Genomic DNA, 24,560 nt, shown 5'->3' with positions numbered 1-24,560 from the left:
TCTCACAAACCTTTCTACATCGAATGCCTAAACACTCAATTCGATTTCATCACACGAAATCCATTACATCTTCACCTTTTAATGTCTATGTAACTGGAAATTCACGATGAGCACATTGAAGCTACATTCATATTCGCAGTTGCTTAGTAGTAATGTATATAAGTAATGAGAGATCATGACACACGTTCAACGATCTTTACATTTATCTGCAATTTTCGCGTAGACAATTCATTCAGACATTTCGATGCTTTAACAATGGAAGGTGAAATAACAGGACATCTAAATGGCTAGTGATCTGTTATCGACAACGATAACAAAAATAAGTGGCCAGCTCTGGCCAGGGATTCTTTTAACTACCATGAAGTGTAGTAAAACGGAAGAAGTACTAGATTTGGCATCAAACATGACGCGATACTTTCAACAAAAGACGTAACAGATTGATGGCGCTTATAAACGGTTAAATATGAGTCCATCACATCAATACGACAAATTTGAACGGAAAACTCACCGATCAGTATCCTCCTCGTAAACAAAATCCAAGTCAACAGAACACATGCCAAGAGACTTGAAGACGTCGTACTAGTGTTGAGTTTATTTAATGCACGGATGGCATTACACAGTTTGTGTATTCTCTGCAAACAAAACAGTCTAACGAAGAAGAACTGATGATGAATCCAACGGTATATTTTTGCTAATTCTATCCACCGTGTATGAATTACAGATAATTTCTTCACATAAGGTCGCATTGTTTCGTAATAAATTGCATTGTATCCATCTAAATACCTTCTCTCAGATGATAGTGTAATAACAACAACAAAAAACGAACGAACAGTCTGTATACCGAATCCAACCAACCAACCACATATTCGATGGTAAAAGATATTATGGAACGAGCAGCTAATAATTACAAAATAACTGCATATTTTATGATGATGATAATAGTGTCGACGACCAACCGTCACTTTGCTTAGTACACTTATTATATTGCAGTGCGGATATTTGAATTTGTTTGGTTTTGCGTTTCACGTTGTAAAATAGCAAGAAAAATGATTCGCACTCCACTCAGAGATTGAGTAAATTTTGTCTGACAACGGGAGACTTTAATTCCATCTCCGGATTTAAATGACTTACACATGACGTACTCAAAACTTATGTAAGACGACCATAGAGTGTATAGTATAGGGCTCACTAGCTGAATTTTGCCTGGAATTTTGGTGCATTTTGGTATAAAAGCGTGATTTTTTACCATTGATAAATATGCATTTGAGGATTCCAAAACGATTAGGAGACTTTGAAAAAGTGACCTTTAGCGCCATCTACATCCAGTTGAAGCATTCGATGCAGAGGTAACTTCGATGAATTTCTGTGTAGCGGAAATCGAAGCTACACAGGTGATATTGGGCTTAAACGTAAGCTGAAGGTTCAAAGTTTTTTTTAGTGCAAAGAAATTTCGAGAATTTTCCGCTTTTCCAGCGGTTATGCATTTATCCATGGTAAGAAAAAATTCACGCTTTTATACCAAAATGCACCAAAAAAATGTATTTTGTTCAACTAGGGAGCCCTACTAACTGTTAAATTGATAACGTCGACAATCTGGGACATATGGCTAGAATGTGATCTGTTATCGTATGTCAAAACAAATGAAGTAAAAGATTTTCCGTCAATCTATCGAAACTTGTTCGATCAAAAGAAGTAGTAGACCCGATAATAACATACTATGTATGTTTCTAATTAGACCCGATGTTGTACACCTGTAATGCACTGGAATTACAAGAAATATCTGCGTTGAGCAACAGGTAGAAAGGTAAGGTCCTCTTTAATCTTTTGATTAGAGTAGGTCCATCAACCTATTGCGTAGAACGTGTATAGCAAGGGACAGAACTCGGAACAATCTCTCTGCAATTTTTGATGTCTTGAAAGGACGTTAGACAAGAGAAGGTGATAAGAGAGAGAGAGAGAGAGAGAGAGAGAGAGCAACATGAAAACCAGCGGCATGATATTCATAAAGTTGAAACAGTAGCCAGGCTATGCTGACGACCTCTAGACTTAATTGGACGGAAAGTTGACTTTGTTAAAGCGAAGTTCACGAACATTAAAGGGTGTTGAGTTCGGTCTCACAGTCAGTGAGAAAGAGACCAAGTACATGACGAATTCATTGTCTAATAGCAGACCAACGAGTCATACGCTAGAGATGAATGAAAAACACTTCCAGACTGTTGACAGCTTTATTTACCTTGGTCAATAGTGATAATAGCATCGAAGAGGAAATACGAAGAACGGTAACGCTTGGTAACTGCAGTTCCTACAGTCTTCAAAAACTCTTTCGGTCAAAAACACTCAACCGTAACCTTAAGTGTGAACTGTACAGATCGCTGATACGACCTGTTGTAACGTATGGGTTGAAAGCTTCGTGTTTGAAAGATGTTGTTAAGTCGAATCTAAAGGAACTAAGAGTGGGCGATTGGAGAACGTTGGCGCTGAATAGCCTTCAATTGAAGAAGAATGTTGGAAGAGAACAAAAACAATAGCGGATTATAGTGCCCACCTAAGTGAATAACTCAAATCTAGGTACTTCGTTTGTTAGGAGCATCCGATTTCGATCGATAATTGGATTAGCGAATGCGCTCTAACTCTTCTTCCGATCTGATGATTCATTGCTAATTGAATTAAGCGTAAATCCTAACAACTAAGGAAACAAGTTAGCAGTTTAAATGCAGTGATTATTTGAGTGATCAGTGCTGCCACGCGATCTCATTCAATTTAAAAATAAAAATTGTTCAGTTCCAAGCGTCTAGTCTGGTGCTTTTTAATAGGTGTACTCAGTGAGGCAAAACTTTCGTTTTTATGGTTTAAATATTGAAGTAATCCCCTTCGATTGGCGTGTGCTATTAAAAATTTGTTTTTCGGATTGGTTTCTTGTGAATTCACATGAATTCGCCGAACATCGAAAATTATTAAAAAATTTCTTTTATTAATAGACTGAGTGCAACGACCGCTCATTTATTTTATTTAATATTTCAATTAAAAGTGATTCATTGAGCTTTCATTCATTTCTTATACGAACGAACTCCAAACATTTTGGTGTTGCTCATTTTACCAGCACTCAACATATTACTAAACATTCAAGTATGGTTGGTTCGTGAATGGATACATGTCGACTGCTCCTTAATTTTCAAAAATAATTTTGCTATCGATGTGTAGCGACGCTATACCTACAATACCTACCTACCTATCATCACGATTCTGAAGAGAAAATACACCTTAGCAGCATACACCACACACCGAAGCTTACAACCATTTAAAACAGTAAATGACATCTTTTCGTTGTGTGTCTCTCTGTGAAGGTATGTACTATGGTTCGGCTGATTTTATATACGGAATGGCTATCAATGTAATATTGAAAACCTATAAAATGTTTGTCTTACTTTATGTTTCTCAATATGGAAAAAATGGTCGTCTATGAACAAGACAAGAATTCGAACCAGTTGATTAAACAAAAAAAAGTTGAAATAGGAAATGTTAGTTGGTTGAGTCAGCGCACAATTTTTTTTTTTTTTTTTTCAAAAACACCTTTATTGGTATGAATAGTACAATCTTAACTATTTGTTAATTTATTACTAGGGTTGAGTTGTACTATCTTCCTTTTACTTGCGTAATTAGAAGAAAGTAAGACTTGTGTGGGTTTTACGACCCAATGGTCGAGTCCCTATGCGGTGTGCTGTTTTCATCCTTCATGTCAGTTCGTGGGGTTTAACACGTTTCAGCCTCCTTATTTCATTTGTTGTATCTAGTAATAAGATGGCTTCTACGTTGGTGTGGTGAAGCAGTCTTTTTTCGTGTTTGATGGCGTTTTCCCGAATTACATCGGCAACCCATTGTATTTTTAAATCTTTGTGAATTTCTTTGTTTGTCACGTAACGATATGCGTTGGTGATCATGCGAAGAAAGTTGTTTTGACTTGTTTGGATGATATCTGTGTTTGATTTTTTAGCACAGCCCCAAAGAGTAGAGCCGTACATCCAGATAGGTGCGAAAATTGATTTGTAAATCAATCTTTTACAATACAGGTTAAGTTTAGAGTTGTATCCGACTAACCAGTACATTTGTCTCGTTTTGTGTTTGATTTGCTCAGCTTTTTGCTTCACATGATGTTTCCAGTTTAGTTTGCTGTCCAGGTTTAATCCTAGATATTTAGCTGACTCTGCCTGCGGAATGGGAATCCCATTGAGGTAAATGCGGAGATTGCTGTTTATGTGACGCAATGCGAAAGTGACGTGATTAGATTTTGACTCATTGAGTTTTATTTTCCAATCGATGGTCCACTGATTTATTTTATCCAAAGCATTTTGTAAATGTTTAACTGCCTCCGACTGCGATGTATCTGTTGCCATGATCGCTGTGTCGTCTGCGAAGGTTCCAATGAAAGAGTTTGTGGTTACAGGTATGTCAGCAGTATATATAGTGTATAAGAAAGGTGCCAATACACTTCCTTGTGGTACTCCTGCTAGTATTGGATAGAAGTTTGAATAGGTTTCTTCGTCTTTTACTCTGAACGTTCTCTCCGATAGGTATGATTCAAGCAGTTGACAGTAGTTGCCTGGAAAGAGTGTACTCATTTTATATGTGAGTCCTTCGTGCCACACTTTATCAAATGCCTGTGATACATCCAGGAATGCTGCCGGGCAGTACTCCTTTTTTTCGAATGCACTCTCAATTTTAGTAGTGAGTCTATGAATTTGTTCAATTGTTGAATGGTTGTTTCTAAAACCGAATTGAAAATCGGGGATTTTCACCAAAGGTTTTAGTCGTTTTATCAGCAACTTCTCGAATATTTTTGAGATTGTGGGTAGCAGTGAGATCGGCCTGTACGAGGTTACTTTTTCTGGCGGTTTATCTGGTTTTCTTAGCATAATTACTTGCGCAATTTTGAAGCTTTTTGGTACATATTTGAATTTAAGGCATGCATTGAACAGATATGTAATCATGTACACCGCATGTGCTGGCAGTTCTTTCAATACTCCTGGTGCTAATTCATCTATACCTGGAGCCTTTTTCTTGTTTAGTTTATCTATTTCTGTTGCAATTTCATATGGAGTGAATTTTTTGAACTTTTTGTCAGGTCGGTAGGTTGGTGTTGTGTCTACATTTGATTGTATGTCATTGTGAGGTTGAAAGACTTCTGCAAGATGTTTTGCAAAGAATTCCGTTTTTTCAGTATCCTTTCGTAACCAAATACCTCTGGAGTCTTTTATGGGAGGGATTTGGACGCATGGGCGTTTGAATCGTCTCGTCGCTTTCCATAGAGAGTAGTCTCTATCTTTACTCGAACTTAAATTGCTTAGGTAGTTTTCAAAACTTTCTTGTCTATACTGCTTTGTAACTTTATTAACTCTGTTACTAATATTGTTGAAGATTCTTTTGTCACTTTGGTTTCTGCTCCTATGCCAAAGTCTTCTCGCTTTTCTCCTTTCCTTGATAAGCTCTCTTATTTCGGCTGGATAATTGATTTCGTGAATAAGTTTTTCTTTTGGTTCCGGAGTTGCTGTTCTTGCCGCAATTTGCAGAAGATTGATAAAATTTTCCGTTTGTAGATCAAGCTCCTGTTTTGATTTCAGGCTAGCGTTGAGGTTGATTGACTCTTCAACTAAATTTCTGAAGAGTTCCCAGTCGGTGCATTTGTTAGTTAGATTTTCTTTTTTCTTTTTTAGTATGACTGTAGCATTGAGATTAAGAATCACTGGTGTATGATCTGATGTCAGGTCCACCATGTTTACTACTTCCATGTTGTTGTGTGATATTCCTCTTGAAATGAAGAAATCCAATAGATCTGGTACCTTTTTCTGGTCTGTAGGCCAGTACGTTGGCTTACGGCCGGAGTGGTAACTACAGTTTTCTTTTTTGATTGCGTTTAGAAGACCGTTGCCTTTAACCGGAGTTATCAGCCTCGCTCCCCATGCTGTGTGTTTCGTGTTGAAGTCACCTCCAATGATGAACCTTTGGCCCAATATTCCGAAGATTTCCATCCATTCTGAATATATTGGAGTAGATTTTGGTGGGCAATATGCGGCAGCTATATTTACATCTTGATTGTTGAACTGAATTGTAATTACAGTCGCTTGTATAAACTCTTTCTGTATGCTGTTTTGTGTATGATATTTTATATTTTTTTTAATGATTATCGCTGAGCCTCCCCTGGCTCTTTCGTTCGGATGATTTGTCCAGTGGACTTCAAAACCTTTAATTGTTATGTGACTTTTTTCGGTGAAATGTGTTTCAGATATAAAAGCAATATCTATGTTGTTTATTCGTAGGAAAATTTCCAACTCTTGAGCCCTAGCGTTGAGCCCATTTGCGTTCCAGTTCATGATGCGCAGGAACTTGCTTATCATTTTTTGTTTTTGTTGACTTTAGTTTTTTGGGCAGTCGGTTTGTTTTCCAACTTTGCCAATCGGTTTGACAAAAGTCCAATACTTAGGTCAATATTGGTTTTTAGTTGTGTGAGCAATGACAGTATATCTGCGTTTGACGGCTCGTTCGTTTCAGAGTTTTCAATTTTGTTTGATATTTTATTTTCTTTATTTTCCAAATTTTTTGTGACTTGCGCGAAAGTTAGTCCTTTTTTGACTTCCTTGTATTTTGTTGTAACTTCTAAGTTTTTTTCACTGAGCCGGTTTACTACCGACTTGGTTTGGTTTTGATTTTTGATTTTTTTCTGATATGTTGGGCAACCTTTATAATTTGCTGTGTGTCCTTCATTTTGGCAAAGGGCACATTTCGGAGTTACGTTTGGTCTCTTCGTACAGGCGCTTGTAGCATGTTTTCCGGCACATTTGACGCAAACTGGATTTCTCGTACAAAAATTTTTTGTATGTCCTAGTTGCTGGCAGTTTATGCACTGAGGGATGGATTTTATTTGTTTGGGAGGTTCTACTGTTATCTTACAGTGTAGAATGTTTTTAACAGCAAAAATCTCTTTATTGTTTTCTTTTTGTTTCAATTCAATTAGGAATAGAGGAAATTTTTTTTCCTCTGTAGTTCCGTCTTTGCCTTTGGTTTTTTTAACTATGTTTGTGATTTTAGTAGGCTCGTGGCCTAACTCAATTAAATCATCTGTTATTTCTTTTACATCACACGATGGATGTAATCCTCTAATGACTGCACGAAAGCTTTTTTCACTTTTTAACTGGTATGTATAATATTCAATACCTTTGAATTCACTTTCTTCGGAACTTTGATTCTCAATGAATTTTTTGACTTTCCTGTAGTCTTCTTCGTTTTGCAGAGTGACTTTTACGTCATTGCTGGCGACTGATTTGAACTGTGCTGTTGTAGCCATTTCCAAAATTTTTTTGCTGAATTTGTTAAAATCGGTTACATTGCTTACATTAAAAGGTGGCGGCAATGGCGGATTTTTCTGGTTTGATTCCGTTAATTTCGGTGATTTTTCTTTGGTGGATGAATTTTTTTGGTTGTTGTTTTTGCGTCTTCTTTTAACTGATTGAGTTTTAAATGGATCAATTTCTTTTTCCAAATCACTTTCATCTGTGGTATAGACGATTTGTTTTCCGTCATCTCCAGATTTTAAATGATCCGTTATAGCTTTTTGTAGTGAATTTTCTAGCTCAGCTATCTTTTTCTTTAGCTCGTCATTTTCAGCACAAAGTTTTTGAGCTAAATTATTGTTTTGTATTAGCAGATCATATTCTGATTGCTTAATTTTAACACTGGGTTCATTTTTTGGCGATGAGCCAAACATTTTAATTTAATTATTTATGATTCACAATGTTATTGACACTAAACTATGTTGCATATGAACACTATTTATTGCGCAGTTAATATGAATCATTTCTTTATTCTATACAGATAATTGATTGTTTTTATTTTAAATGTTTCTTTTTTCACTAAATTGTCACTTTTACTCGTATTACAATTGAATCACAAGTATGCAACGTAGTACAAGGAAATGTCAATGACTTGGTTAGTCTTAATTAAATAGGTTGTCACTCTTACTCATATTACACGTGAATCACAATGAAATATATGTAATTAATGAAGTGTTGATGACTAGCGCACAATGCTGCTGGACTGATGGTTAATCTTTTATCTGATTGACTTGGAATCAGATGTTAAAATTTACGTTACGAAGAATCAATTTGATTAAAATGCGACGTGGAGAGCAGACTCTCACAGGCCATATTTTTGGGTGTTTTATCAAAACACCGCCGTCACATACATGTACGGCTTATAAAAGTTTGGAAAACTTTGAAACTTTGTTTAGCTTTTGTGGTGGCTCAACCACAGACCGCCACGAGTCTGCAAGGACAGTGATGAATTGGAACTTCATTTCGATTATGATTCGCTATACTTGTTCGTATGCATATTGATATAGTGTTCCTAGAGCATTGTATCACGTACCACTGTCGCCATGGCCTGATGAGAAACGGCATTTTTGAACAGATCGAAACAATGGTCGAACGTACCTTAATTCAGAAAAATTTCCTTTAAAAAAACCGGAAAAATTTTCCCTTAAGGAATTTTGAAAAGATCGTTTTTTACTGGCTGCAAGGCACGCCTTTTTTCGCTGTTAAATAAATAATTCGATTAAGGAATTCGTTTATGTATTGTCCGTTGCCACAAGTTTCTGGTTGGTTTTGATTTTTGTTTTTTATACGTTGCCACACGTTATTGACAATTTCAAGATATTTCAATTGGGAGGTCACGCTGATCGCTTGGTGAAAAAGGACTTCACCCAGCACAAATTAAAGACCTTGGACATATGTTTGACATTGCAATGTGGGCAGCATAGAGGAACTTAATTTTAAAGCCCACGGAAACCCCGTGCTGCCATCTACATTAAAAACACATACCAAGCGAGCCAATCTTAAGAAATTATAGAAGTTTTTGGAATTACGAGAACTTCCAAGAAAGAGAATAGGCGGAGAAGGCCCTGACGGACTGATACGCAAGTCCTAACCTAAAAAAAGATTTGTAAAAAAATCTTTCCTTACAGTTTGTTCATTTCATTTTTACACAGTTTCTAAAGATTGTCGATATGTCAGAGTTTTAAATGTACCCAGTCAATTAAGTTCTTCCCAAATTGCGCAATATTTGAATTCGCGATAGAAATTTTAAATTTTGCGCCAAAAATTCATAATTTGGGAAGAACTTAATTGACTGGGTACATTTAAAACTCTGACATATCTAAAACTGTGTAAAAATGACATGAACACACTGTAATGTAGAACCTTAAAGATATGCCGTAAAAACGTTTTTTTTTGCATAAATTTGTTGAAAATCGCAAGTAAAGATACCGCAACCTCAATTTGTTCTCTTCCTCCACTGCATCCACGGTGTCTGCCAGATCCTCCTGCGGTGTTTCAATGAATTCGAGTAAGTCTTTTTCCTCTAAGAGAACTCCCATGCGGAACTTCCAATTGTTGAAATTGGTTCCTCTTAGATTTGGAATAATTGTGGATAGAGAAAAGAAAAGGGGATCTTATACATTCTGCTTTCATTTTAATGGTTTATTGAATTCTACATTTATTTCTATGGCTACAAATATCTCAATAGACAAAAACTAGTGCAAATCAAAGCTAATAGAGGGCAGCAAATACCCTAAATAATGACATTCATTTCAGACTCCACCAATTAGATTTGAAATGCCTAACGCAAGGCGGATTTTATACATCCTTATTGAAGGGCTAACTTGAACAGAGTGAATCTATCCTGTGATTAAGTTTACATTAAGGTCAGGTTATGCCCGCCCATATTTTTGCGATATATGCGACCATAACCTGGCCTTAAAACGCTTGCACGAATAATATGGCCAAATGAGTAAGCAAACAAAGTGCTAAAACAACGAGACCGCTGAAGATTCGCTAGTCTCGGAGGCTCTTAAATCTCTACGAATTATAACAAGTGATAAAGCTGGTATCTCTCGGGAAGTTGTGTCTTCCGAGCAGCTGACTCTTTTGGAAATTTTTGACATACTTGCTATGCACAGACACAGACATCCACACTGTTTCCATAAAGTAACAACAATTGTACTACTATAACATTGAGTGTCACACTTTGCCCCTTCCTCCATCTAGTACGGACGTCCTTTATGGATGGTCCCTTTTTTAGATTTGCAAAAGATTTAATTACGGAGGTGCGGGAAAAGTGGGAAAATATGCTGTTTTTCTTGATTTATGACCAATAGCTACTTAAAAATTTGAAATTTTGTCTCGTCTAGTCAATAAATTTCATTTGAGTAGCGCCACAAGTTGGGTGGCCGCGCAAAACAGAGGTTGTTTACCTAAAACGTAAAGGTAAATTTTTTGTTATGTTGGGTCTCAAAACAGTCGACGTATCTGGCTGTTTCCCGTCGAAAACAGGGGGAAACAGGCAAAACACACCCACTGTTTTGAGACCCAACATAACAAACAATTATGAGTTTTAGGTTGTTTACCTCTGTTTTGCGTGTCCACCTAACTTTCTAGCGTAATCACGTTGTCGCTACTCAATGGTAGCAAATGTCAAATGAAAGGTATTGCCTAGACGAGACAAAATATTAAATTTCTAAAGCAAGAAAAATTGCATATTTTCCTACTTGTCCCGTTTTCCCGCACCTGCTAATAGCAACAAATCTATCGTTTCAAAGAATAAAAGTGGACTCTTATTGATTAGGTGCTGAAAATTCCTTTTAATATTTTCTATTCCAAAAATGTTCGAAACAGAGCGATATACGACCCAGTAGCTCTCATAATCTGCAAATGAAATTCAAACTAATTCCGGATACATTTCACAGTAAGCGTTTCTCGAAATTACCGTAGTGAATGTTTGCAAGGACGATTCAAAAAACGGAACAACTATTCCACACGGACTCTGGGCTCGTAAGATAATCAAACAAATTAGACGTTGATTACGAATGTCCAGTTTGTACCAATCCAACGCATAAACTGCTTCACTAACATCAAAACTCTGGAAAAAACGTAGCGTTTCCACTTTGCTCGAAAAACAAGGTCTACGTGAAATTTACCGCCATATTGAGGATCGTTCCACCAGCACAAAATATAAGTAGCTGAGTAACTGCAGCTATACCATAGCAAATGTAAACAATAGCTTCTGCACCTTTGGCCTATTTTATTCGTTTCGCAAACAAACGAACGGATTAGAAACATTATGAACATTTCACGACCGATCGAGTCAGATTCAAATAAAAAGAAAAATCTATTGAACGAGTTAAAAACGTTGGCAGCCGCGCGAACTCGAGCGATGTTTAAAGCCAGAATCGATACCAAATCCACTCAAAACAAGAATCTTCACCAGTCCATCCGCTTATCCCTATCAAGCATAATTTTAGTAAATTCTGAAGATAACTCTTGAAAGATAGAAAACAATCGAAAGTCTCGGTCTCGTCTACTTTATGCTGATGTTCCATGAAGAGTATAGCCTGAAGTGAATGCATTACTAGGAACGATACTCCGTAGCATGCTGATTTATTGTAAACTTTCTGCTTTGAAAGATATTTCGGTACATGTTACGCTTTATCAACGAACCATCAGAGTACAATAGGACAATGTTCCATGTTGTTTGCCACGAAAAGTTGTGGAACAAAAATTTTTTCCGGAAAATGGAAAATCGTTCTTCCAGCCGGAAAAGCCATTCATACGAAAACCTGTGCTAGTGGGCATATGAAATTTGAATTGAAAAATATCTAAATCGTGGTTCGGGTTGAACTTGTAATTGGTTGAATTGCTCTTAAAAAGCGGAGCGGTTAATAACGTCTCAAAACAAATAAACAAATCTTGCGGAAAAGAACTTGAATAAAACTTTCTGTTCGAATCTAACTCACTGTACGACTTATGACTTACAAGTAGTAAATTCACCGATACACAGCAAAGCACCAAAGCTGCTGACACAAAATGGGAAAAGATGTTTACTAAAAACAAATTGACCATATCGTCGTTCATTTGAATAGTGTCCTGATGCCGACGAATCAATACTTTCAATTTCTGGTTCAGTTCCTGATTTTCCGCTTTCGAATATTGCAAGATTCTCTCATTCTGAACTGATTTAAAAAAAAAATTAAATGAGAAAATCATAATACTAACACGTCAGATTTTCACCCTTTAGGGTTTTTTGGCGGATATCAATTCTTTTGGAAGCTTAGGGGTAAGGGTCACTAGGTTTGTAAGCATATTATGTCGACAACAGCTCAATCCATCGAAAAATCCGACGAAGTTAGGAAGTGCCAGAGTAATCTTCTGTCATCCGAAAATTGGGGAACCAACCTTGGAACACCTCACTCATGTCGAAAATAACCTAAATCCATCGAAAAATCCAATGGAAGTTAAGAAGTGCCAGATGAATCATCTGTCATCCCAAAATTTAGGAACGAACCTTGGAACACCTCACTCATGTCGAAAATAACCCAAATCCATCGAAAAATCCAATGGAAGTTAAGAAGTGCCAGATGAATCATCTGTCATCCCAAAATTTAGGAACGAACCTTGGAACACCTCACTCATGTCGAAAATAACCCAAATCCATCGAAAAATCCAATGGAAGTTAAGAAGTGCCAGATGAATCATCTGTCATTCCAAAATTTCGGAACCAACCTTTGAACACCTCACTCTTGTCGAAAATAACCCAAATCCATCGACCAATCCGATGGAAGTTAGGAAGTGACAGAGGAATCATCTGTCATCCCAAAATATCGGAACCAACCTTGGAACACCTCATTCATGTCGAAAATAACCCAAATCCATCGAAAAATCCAATGGAAGTTAAGAAGTGCCAGATGAATCATCTGTCATTCCAAAATTTCGGAACCAACCTTTGAACACCTCACTCTTGTCGAAAATAACCCAAATCCATCGACCAATCCGATGGAAGTTAGGAAGTGACAGAGGAATCATCTGTCATCCCAAAATATCGGAACCAACCTTGGAACACCTCACTCATGTCGAAAATAACCCAAATCCATCGACCAAACCGATGGAAGTTAGGAAGTGACAGAGGAATCATCTGTCATCCCAAAATATCGGAACCAACCTTGGAACACCTCACTCATGTCGAAAATAACACAAATCCATCGAAAAATCCGATGGAAGTTAGGAAGTGCCAGAGGAATCAGTTATCATCCCAAAATTTAGGAACCCACCTTTGAACATGTCACTCATATCGAAAATAACCCAAATCCATCGAAAAATCCGATGGAAGCTAGGAAGTGCCAGAGGAATCATCTTCCATCCCAAAATTTCGGAACGAGCCTTGGAACACCTCACTCATGTCGACTATAATCCAAATCCATCGGAAAATCCCATGGAAGTTAAGAAGTGCCAGATGAATCATCTGTCATCCCAAAATTTAGGAACGAACCTTGGAACACCTCACTCATGTCGAAAATAACCCAAATCCATCGAAACATCCGATGGCAGCTAGGAAGTGCCAGAGGAATCATCTTTCATCTTAAAATTTCGGAACCAATCTTTCCTTTCTTGTCGAAAATAACCCAAATCCATCGACCAATCCGATGGAAGTTAGAAAGTGCCAGAGGAATCATCTGTCTTCCCAAAATTTAGGAACCAACCTTGAAACACCTCACTCATTTCGAAAATGACCCAAATCCATCAAAAAATCCGATGGAAGTTAGAAAGTGCCACGGGAATCATCTGTCATCCCAAAATTGAGCAATAAACAAAATTTCAGTAAAATCATCAGAAACGTTTAGGAGTTACGAAATCGTCCTTTTTCATAGGAACTAACTAACGTGGCCAATTTGAGCTCAAATCTTAACCTACAGTAACTTGTGATAGCTCGTTGAACTCGTATGGAAATTGCTGTAAATATGCTCCTTAGTCCATAAAAAAAAATGGAAAATTTTGTAGTAGAGGACTTGCGTCACGCCCGCTTACTAACGTGCGAGCATGATCCAAAATACCGAGACTAAACCCGAACAAAATGACAAACCGTTCGTATAATCTGCAGTCATTTGCTCAAAATTCCGTTTTAGTATTCGAAATTGAGCCGATATTTGCAAGCAAATTGATACAAAAATCCCGTCCATTCCGGATAAACCAAAGGCACAAATTGTACCGGTTGAGCTCATGACAATGTATGTTAATGTGTATATCGGGTCTGCATACTCGTCGTACGGATATCTATTAGAATTTCAACTCGATAAATATTTTGAAGACGTATAATGGACGAAGTGACAGGTGCTTGTGTTTCATGACCGATATTACTTACTCCGACTTGAACGGTAGAGTTCGAACAATTTCCTTCCCAGTAAAATATTGATAAGCCATCGTTACAACTGGCCGAAGAAAGTACCCTGTGGCGGCTCCATTCGAAAAGCAAATTAAGATCATTGCAGCTACCATAGAGGCTCTACATGCTCGCAGATTTTCATATGATGATTCCGGTGACTTATCTACGAATGTTTTTCTATGAGCCGGTCATCATTTTTCATTAATAGAAACAGCTGACCATTTATCCATTTCTGTTTGATATCATTCAACATGTTAGCAACCTTCGATCTGGTAAGCAATAGCATGACGAATTTGATTATTGTAACACTCTTTGTTAACGCTGGACATAGAGCTTCCAATGCCAAAGATGCACTGTTTATATGAGTGTAACTAAATGCTACCTCTACAGCCACTCCAAGCGATATAATCGTTAGACTCAGTACAGTAAACGGCAGCACCCTGAAGCTCAGCAATTTATCGTGTGGCCAGTATCCCAGTAAGCGTAACGCAAATCGAGGCACTCGCAAATATTCTTTTTCAATTTGCTGTTCATCTAATGGCTTATCGGTGGGAGATGGTAGCAAGCCCATTTCACTGTTTCGCTGTTCGCCGAACAATAGAAAGAAATTTGAATGACGAAGACGGTTTTATAGGAAAATTTCCGTAAACTCGTGGACTCGTTAAACATGCAAATGTGACACAAAAACCTGTTATAGTTACTTATACTACAGAAACTGTAAAGGGCATTTTACGTTCGAGAAATGGTAAATGGTTCGAGACGAAATCGAGGTGAAGTGACCTTTTCGCCAATAAAAATGAATCGTTTCCATACTGGCTGATGCACTTTATATCTTTCTCGCTCAAAATGGCCATTTTGTCGAAGGGTATTTCATAGAAAAGAGACTTTTTGTCGAATTGATTTAACGAATTTACAGTTCAACTGTCAAGAGAAAATAGAGAGAAAATCGTTCAGGAACTAAAAATTCGTTACCCAAAGTGAAAACTTTGACATATTTTATATGTCAAAATTCTCACCGGTGAAACTTAACGAAGAGATACCAGTTTTGTGAGTTGTGAGCGTCAGTTTCCGCTGGAGGTGTAGCTGTCAAATAAAACAAAACAAAATTGAAATTGGCAATGGAATGTTTACAACAACAAGCTTGCTTTTATTCCGCTCTTCAAACATACTATAGCTATAGGGTTCTTCCAAGGCCGTTCGAAATGTCAATCGTCATCCACAGAGAAGCCAACACAACCTCACTTTCAGGTTTTAACGAACAAATTTGTTTAGGTTGCGGTTACGTTTGCTTCTGCGGATGTGGATGACGGTCGGTCTGTCAAAATTCGTTTTTACCGTACGATGGAAGAAACTTATCGTGAATACATTTTCGTCAAATTGAAAATGCCTATCCGATTTGTGTGCGTGTGTTATTTTGTTGTTTCTTCGGAAATGCATTTTTTGAGCGAAAAAAATTCTCATTCAACATTTCTCGAACATAAATTACCCTTTACAGTTCTTATAGTATAAATAACTATTATTGAGCGAGACATCTACAAAACAATAATAAAAAGTCCATAACTGAACTGAATAAGATTTGATGTTAATAACTATGATCCAGGCACCTAAATAAAAACCATTGACCTCTATCGTAAAGGCACAAAAGTTTTTTTTTTTCGAACACCTTTTAGTCTGTGCTTCAACGTTCAATATTTAATGTGATTCTTGCCCTTGAAATGAAAACTTTCATTTCCGACATTCTTTGGTCGTATTAATGTGTGAAATGGGACAACCGTTCATTTTATTTAAATTTGAGTAACGAAAAGTTTTCGCAGTCATAAGAAAATAGTCAATGTTAATGCTATTTGCCAGGGTCGGACTAACAATTCCAACATTAGAATTATTTGATAAATTGTAAAGTACGAGACTCTTCAGCTATTTTAAACAGTGCAACGAAAGAAACTTTTATGCTTTAGAGACTGTTGATCTCAAACTGTCACATCACAGACTGTTGCTTCGTTTTACAGACTGTGACATCACAGAGTGTTGCTCCCTTTTATAAGCTGTGACATTTCAGACTGTTGCTACCTTTTACAATCTGTGACATTACGTAGCAACGCTTTAACAAAAGTAACATTACATACTGTCACTCCCTTTTGCAGACTGTGACATTACAGACTGTCGTTCCCTTGTGACATTACATATTCAGATTGTCGGAATAGCTCAATCAAAAGACAAATTTCTTAGTTTTTGCCAATATATTTCGTTCTTATTTCAAGAACATCATCAGGGCTGTAACAAAGATAATTCATTGATAACAACACAAAACATAGCTGTATAAAGAGACACAGCGAACCTATGTATAACTACATTCGTACAAAATAGCAAAAACTGCCCACAACAAAAGTTCTGTGTATGTTCCGTCTGAATAAATCATAAATAAAACAGATTATAAGAAAATGCTACTCGAACTACATTAGCAAAATCAACTTACAGAAACAAACACTTCGTCAAAAACATCAATAAAATCAGGAAAAAAATTCCTTCACAACAACCGTCAAAATCACAACAGTAACTTTGAAAACATACAAAGAACATAAAAGACTTCAGTGTCGCCATGGTTCAGTTATATTCAATATTTGGGGCATAAGAATGGGATACTTGGAGCCGAATGTCCCATGGAACATGGAATGTCCCATATCAAATTTGAAAATTTCGTGCCCCATCTGGAGCCCTTTTCACGCAAATTTTAATGCTGAAAACAAACGAGACATTGAAAACGTGTCTTGGTCCTAGTTTTCATTGACAAGCAGCAATCGTAATTTTCGATAGAGAAATTTCTAACTTTATTTGACAGTTGCGACAATTTCGTCATGAAAACAAGGACCAAAACATGTTTTGAATGCCTCGTTTGTTTTCAGCATAAATGACGCATAATTTGTCCAAAGTTCGACTCGCCGCTATATATCTGTTCCAAGTGCAGGTACAAAGTGCAGTTTACTGTCAAACGTCATCCACTGAGCCATAACCTCAACGCTTTTCCATATATTTTGTCGATATTTTGTTTGGTTATGTTGTCTGTGGATGACGTTTGACATTTCGATGTTGCATTCGGAACATACCTATTACCAGAGTAAGGTGTGTGTCGTTTGTATAGGAAAATGATGTTTAGAAACTAAGAAGAAATGTAACAGAGTTTTCCCCTATTTTAGCACATTCTGTCATAAAATTACTGCTGTCACTGCGCTTATTTTCATGTGAACCAGAATCATATGGTGACATTTGTTCTGTTATGACAAATGTGAAGTTGGTTCTCACGAAAATAAGCCGCAGAGAATGAAGTACTATGAGAAAAATGTGGCGCCTCTACAGGCCAACCCACTTGTCCCATTAAGGCTGTTTACTCTTAAATATTGAAAATTCAAGACACTGACTAAAGTCTGTTCCAAAACAATCCTTTATGTCTTGACGAAAGAGGTGAATGTTTTGTATTAAGGCATAATCACGATTTGCATTACGCTTACTTGGATACTGGCCACATGATGAATTGCTGAGCTTAAGAGTGCTACCGTTTACGATCCGTTTATTTCATATTTCAATTAAAAGTGATTCATTGAGCTTTCATTCATTTCTTATACGAATGAACTCCAAACATTTTGGTGTTGCTCATTTTACCAGCACTCAACATATTACTAAACATTCAAGTATGATTGGCTCGTGAATGGATACATGTCGACTGCTCCTTAATTTTCAAAAATAATTTTGCTCTCGATGTGTAGCGCAGACAATACCTACCTACCTATGATCACGATTCTAAAGAGAAAATACACCTTAGCAGCGTACACCACACACCGAAGCTTACAACCATTTAAAACAGTAAATGACATCTTTTCGTTGTGTGTCTCTCTGTGAAGGTATGTACTATGGTTCGGCTGATTTTATATGCGAAATGGCTATCAATGTAATATTGAAAACCTATAAAGTGTTTGTCTTACTTTATGTTTCTCAATATGGAAAAAATGGTCGTCTATGAACAAGACAAGAATTCGAACCAGTTGATTAAACAAAAAAAAAGTTGAAATAGGAAATGTTAGTTGGTTGAGTCAGCGCACAATGCTGCTGGACTGATGGTTAATCTTTTATCTGATTGACTTCGAATCAGATGTTAAAATCTACGTTACAAAGAATCAATTTGATTGAGAGGCGACGTGGAGAGCAGACTCACACAGGCCATATTTTTGGGTGTTTTATTCGTATCTATAGAAGAATCAAAACACCGCCGTCACATACATGTACGGCCTATAAAAGTTTGGAGAATTTTGAAACTTTGTTTAGCTTTTGTGGTGGCTCAACCACAGACCGCCTCGAGTCTGCAAGGACAGTGATGAATTAGAACTTCATTTCGATTATGATTCGCTATACTTGTTCGTATGCATATTGATATAGTGTTCCTAGAGCATTGTATCACGTACCACTGTCGCCATGGCCTGATGAGAAATGGCATTTTTGAACTGCATGTTAATGGAAAAATGTAGGCAAACGTATTTAAGTTTCTCACAGATCAAAACAATGGTCAAACGTACCTTAATTCTGAAAAATTTCCTTTAAAAAAATCCGGAAAAATTTTGAAATTGTTAAGATCCTTAACAACCCAATTTCGAAGAATTTTCTCAAGAAATTAGAGAAGTTTTTGCAATTACGAGATCTTCCAAAATTTTTGAAGGATGAGAATTCGCGAAACTTCAGTGTCTTTGTTCTAACAGATTTTTACTGCGATTAACCGCTTTTCTTCTCAAGACATCCATCCACCATAACATTTTTAAACACAAAAAACTCGATGACAGTTCCCGTTAGAAATAGTATTTTACATGACTAGGGATAAAAAGATGAAAAGTACAGTTGTCGTGTGAATTTTGTTGATCCGAGGCGTAGCCAAGGGATTTTACATGCTGAGGGCGTTGAAAGTGCTTGAACTATGAAAAGTACGGTTTTCAGCGCATTTACTATGTAAAATTCTGTTTACATGCTTTGGTTTTCCTTAGGGTCGAAAGCGGCTTATTACATAGCTAGGGAAGACAAGAAATTTGGTTTAGGTTTCAAAAGCATATAAAATCCGTTAGTCTCGTTTTTGTGTGTTTATTGACCTCGGCTTTGTCTCGTATCAACAAAATTCACACGAAAACTCTACTTTTCAATTTTTGATCTCTAGTTATGTAAATGACTATTTCTCCATCATGGGAGTGAAAGTGCTGAAAAAGACGAAACATTATCACATCAGACAAAATGTCAACAAAACACCAGTTAATCATATCGCGCCTAAAAGAGATAGTTATTTGTTTACCGAGTGAAGAAAATGGCAACTTTCAGCAAGAGCAAAGTTTTCTATTTCTATTTTATCCCCTGGGAGCGGAGAAAATTCCAATTTTCTCTCCTCAACTGTCATCAGACAAAACGTCATTTTCTCATGGCCTTTTGAGTGGAGAAAACAAGGTCATTCACACTGCACATATGAAAAATCTGTTTCTTCTATTGAGACATAGTATTTTTCTTGGCTAGGGATAAAAAGATGAAAAGTTGAGTTTACGTATGAACACACGAAAACGAGACTTTTCACTTCTATCCTGAGTTATGTAATGGATTTTACATGCTGAGGGCGTCGAAAGACGTGCTTCAAATATGAAAAGTACGGTTTTCGACGCATGTAGCATGTAAAATCTATTACTTCATTCGACTCAACACTAGCAATATTTAACACTTAAGAGCACCACTAAGTAGTAGAGATCACCTATTTTTATTATTTTGTGCTGTCTATAACCGATGAAAAGGTTAACAACACAGACAGGCATATGAGATAGTTTCGAAATTGATACACACAGAGCTATATGCAAATACCCAGTCACATTTCATGCAAACAAAATTCATAACACTCCAAACTCCATTAGAGAACGCATTAATTTAACGAAATTCCGAAAATATTTCCAATTAACCGAACAATAAGTAACTCATACGATTGGTTAAATTTATGCCTAACATTTAGGTGCATAACAACGTATGATGATCTATCGCAAAAATGTAATAATTAATAAACAAGAAATCGACAAACAATTTGTTCGGTATGTAAAAGGGTAAATTTCAACATCATTCATCTATCGATTAGTTAAAAGTTCAATTTTTTTTTTTGCTTTTACTCAATCGACAACGAGATTTGTTGGAATTCGTTAGGTGTGTTGAATATGAGCAACGAAAATTAAATTCTAAAAATCACAAATTGACAGCTGTGCAATGGAAACAATAGTCAGATCCGAATGTAAATCAATGCATTAGTTTTCAGGTTGTATGTTATATAGACAGGCGAGACGCATAATATTTCTGATCTGGTTCAATCAATGAATTTAAAGTGACAACCGTGTAAACCGTTGGAGAAACGTTTCGCTTGTAGGTGTTGCATAAAGTTGTATGTACATTCCATTTTTCAATTCCTTTGTTCTTGTAATAGGTATACTCCTATATATTACGTCATATGGGACATTCCATGGTTGGCTGAGTTACATTTTTGACAGCTGTCAAAACTGCCAATTTCGAGGTACAGTCGAAGAAAAATAAGAAGTTACAATTGGTCAATGTTGTGTATTAACAAAAATATCGTACGTGGAAGAATAAGTAACATCATTATGAACTGTAATCGTTGAAAATGAAACTTCTTTATTTTCTCCAACTGTAAAGATTTTTATTTTTTGTTCTTGATTGATCGTAACTTAACTCTCATTGAGTTTTAACTAGTTATTACAACCCCAGGGATTACCGTGGTGATAGTACTCGGGATCAAAATACTGAACGACATCCATAGACAACTGGTTCGATTCCCGGGGAAAGATTGATTGAATAGGATTGTTTAACCATTGTTCATTCAGCCCCAAAGATCTCACAGCCGTTTCCATAACAGAAAATTAAATTGACTTTAAGTTGAAAGGCATCTAAAATCCATTACATGACTTGCTTTCGTGTGTTTATTGACCTCGGCTACGCATCAGATCAACAAAACTCACACGAAAACTCTACTTTTCATCTTTTTATCCCTAACAATTTCGACTACGATTCGCTAGACTTGTTCGTGTGCAAATCGGTATAGTGCTCTCAGACCACTGTCACCATGGCCTGATGAAAAATGGTATTTTTGAACTGCATATTAATGCAAAACGTCGAAAGACAAATTAAAATTTTCTCTCAGATCGAAACAGTGGTCGAATGTCACGACGAGACTTTTCAACTTTTTATCCCGAGTTATGTAATGGATTACAGGCTTTTGAAACCTAGACCAAATGTATGGTTTTTCCTAGGTGTGTAATAAGCCACTTTCGACCCTAGGGAAAAGGAAAGCATGTAAAGACTATATCTTGATCAATAAATGGTATTTCGCTACATTTATAGTGATTCTTGAGCACATGTTACCCTTTTTTGGTAATTTTTTTTTCCTTGAGTCAAATGTCAAAAATCCTTGAGTACAGTCAAATGTAACTTGGGGATCATTCATAAATTACGTAACTCTTTTGCAGTGTTGTCATCATAATTGATGCTCTAATAACTCGATAAATTCCACAGTCTACGACGTCAAAATTATGTTCCACCTCCCATTTAGAGGAGAATATGGCGGTGATAAAAGACTTCGTAGAAGGTGTCGTATTTTTGGAGTTATTAAAGATTCAATTGTGATGACAGCACCGAAAAAGGGTTAAGTCGTTTATGAATGATTCCTTACAACAAATGACAATTGTCGACAAGATTTTCTTACATAACGAGCAGGGGCGCCGACTTCTAAGGACAAGCGAGGCTCGGGCACCACTACTCGAATGATGAGCACCACTACATCTTTCCAGTTTTACTTGAAAGAGCACCACTACTACCAGATTCTCTTGTTGTATGAGCACCACTACTCCCAAACACAAGTCGGCGTCCCTGTTAACGAGTAAGGATGGGAGTGTTCCCTATTTTAACAATGCTGTGCAGCGACAAAATGATTTTGTTGACTTTTCACCGTTTATGGGCAAATTTAGCTGAATGTAGCGTTCGTATAGGTTTATTCCAAGGTCATTTCGAAATGTCAAATTTCATCCACAGAAAGCAACTTAACCTCAACTTTCAGGTTGCACGTTTAGGTTTTGTTCATCTCTGTGGATGAAATCGTTCATGTTGTCAAAGTTCGGGTTTACAGCCTGATATACAGTTAATTGGAACAAGCCTATCCAGCTATGAAAATGAAGGTGTCGCCTTTGGTTGTTTTCAGTATCAACTAGTACTGTGTAACATGCTCTATTGCCACAACGAATTAGGTAGTAGATTTTGTGTCAATCACTAAGTGGTACTTTAAACAAAAGGTGTGGCAGGTTTACCAATTGCAGTGTTATACGTCTGCCGTTTGTAAAACGTTTTAAGCGCTCACCTCTCTGTCTAACTGACCAAAAGTTACGATCACAAATAACTCTTTCGCAGATTTTGTAATAATTTTCAATTTATTAGTAATTTTCTCGTTGTATGTATTCACGTAAACAAGTAATTGTTATTAACTGTTGATTGTGTACGGTCGAGTTAAGTGGATAGATCGCTTGTTTAAGTTCTTTTTCTGTTTTGTTTATTTTCATGTAAATAATTCAACTTACGCTGCATTTACTCTACGTATATGTATGGATACCGTCGCTATGCATTTATGAGTAAGCGAAATGAAATGATTAAATTATGAAAATGTGGATTGTTGAGGTTCAGAAAGAAGTTCGTTCTGATCAACAATTTCGCTTAACGATCTCTTCAATATTACTTTATGCTCGTTAACGGAGTGCGTGCAAAAGATTTAACATTTTTTCTCTATTCTATTAATTTCATTTATTGTGAGAAAACGTACTTCAAACGCAAAAATGCTTTTATTTCACTTCACTTCCGCGAGTCTTTTCGCATTTCCTGAGTTTAGCTAAACTTCAGCATGTTTTACATAATTATCGTGGATCATCTGTATGCGCTTATGACCCGAATAAAGTCAGTGGAAATTAGAGTAAAATACTTTTGTCGACAACGATAAAAACTGTTTAGATTTTGGAGACTTTTTTGGATAGCTACAGGCTGTAGGATGTCAACAGTGACAATCTCTTGAAAATTCCTGGATCAAACAACGTAAAATTATCAATAAAATTGGCAGCACTTCGTCACAGTAACATACTATCAATTTTGGTTAACAGATGAAGACCTAGATTTTACAGTTAATTTTAAACAGTTCGTTGACTTTGCTCGTATCGAACGAAAAATCCAGAACTAAGTCCTTCATCTGTTAAGCGAAAAATGTTTGTGCAACCCACACTCATAAATCACATGACAAAGCAGAGATTGTATTACACGCTAGAGCTGGTGATATTATCGCCAGATGCATCAGATGTTCACGAAAGATTAAAATTCGAATAAAAAACGTTAAATATAGTCGCGTGATCGAAAAATGTATTGGGATATTAGACACGTATGCGAGAAGTAAGGGATATAAGCCGAAAATGGGCCTGTTGTGCAGTGCACCAGATAGAATTGTGAATTGTAAATCGTATGATTGATCTATTGGAATATAGGTGTCGCTAGTTGTTGATATCTTAGAATCACGATTGTGACTTATGTATGAGAATCTTGGTGTTTCTTATAGACCTATTACCGCCGATAGAGCTGACAGTGAACACTAATGATTCGGAAGATCAATATGAACTATGTTTGATACGGAAGTCGAACCTATGACATATAGGGCGTGATTGATCTGTGAATAATCATAAGGTGCTCTTAATGTTATCTAACGGAAAAGTACATTACGAATCTGTGTAACTAGTCGGTGACGATGGATGTTACAATCCCCCAAAGTATTTTACTCAACAAAACAACAAATCTCCCGTTGAGTAAAGATTTCTTTTTTGGCAAGTGTGGAAACGAGATTCAGAGAAGGGTGTTAAGCAAAAACTTAACCTCAATCATGCCATATCGCAGGCGTAGGCGCTAAGACCCTAACAAGTTTCGAAATGATTTTTTCGCACTAGAAAACTCACGAGAATACCAATATGAGGCGAAGGTAGGCGTTCCGACTCATCATGTTACACGATTACGAAAAACATTGTCTGTCTGCATGGAATGGTAAGCCTAGTGAGTTTACGAAATATAACTAGGTCATCCTAGTCAGTTGTTCGACTGCATCTAGCATTAACATAAAAAATGTTCGGAGCCTAATGCAATCAAAATAGGTTCGGGGACTCGATCCTCCAAATATTCGCGTAACTCTAAATATTGCGGGTATAAAACACCATGAGAACTGG

At 36.8% G+C, this 24,560-nt stretch overlaps 2 protein-coding genes across 2 annotated transcripts in view; both read right to left on the bottom strand.

Moving 5' to 3' along the window:
- Positions 1 to 24,560, bottom strand: part of LOC119075770 (unconventional myosin-XV) — a 102,330-nt gene that overhangs the window by 71,188 nt on the left and 6,582 nt on the right. The gene's annotated exons all lie outside the window — the stretch shown is intronic.
- LOC119077176 (odorant receptor 10a-like) lies at positions 8,275 to 14,827 on the bottom strand. The gene is made up of 5 exons (XM_037184357.1): positions 14,476 to 14,827; positions 14,236 to 14,419; positions 13,957 to 14,147; positions 11,856 to 12,052; positions 8,275 to 8,313 (listed from the first exon to the last, which is right to left on the bottom strand). The coding sequence occupies exons 1-5, from the start codon at positions 14,825 to 14,827 to the stop codon at positions 8,275 to 8,277; spliced, it is 963 nt and encodes a 320-aa protein (XP_037040252.1).

The sequence above is a fragment of the Bradysia coprophila genome, unplaced genomic scaffold (assembly GCF_014529535.1).
Source record: "Bradysia coprophila strain Holo2 unplaced genomic scaffold, BU_Bcop_v1 contig_232, whole genome shotgun sequence".
Classification (NCBI taxonomy): Eukaryota; Metazoa; Arthropoda; class Insecta; order Diptera; family Sciaridae; genus Bradysia; species Bradysia coprophila.
This window is presented reverse-complemented; position numbering and strand designations above follow the sequence as displayed.

Coding starts and splice junctions, on each gene's coding strand:
- LOC119077176 (XM_037184357.1), bottom strand. CDS start 14,827: ATGGGCTTGCTACCATCTCCCACCGATAAGCCATTAGATGAACAGCAA. Junction 14,420..14,475: donor CAAACAGAAATGGATAAATG/GTCAGCTGTTTC, acceptor AAACATTCGTAG/ATAAGTCACCGGAATCATCA. Junction 12,053..13,956: donor GACTGCAGATTATACGAACG/GTTTGTCATTTT, acceptor TTTTTAAATCAG/TTCAGAATGAGAGAATCTTG.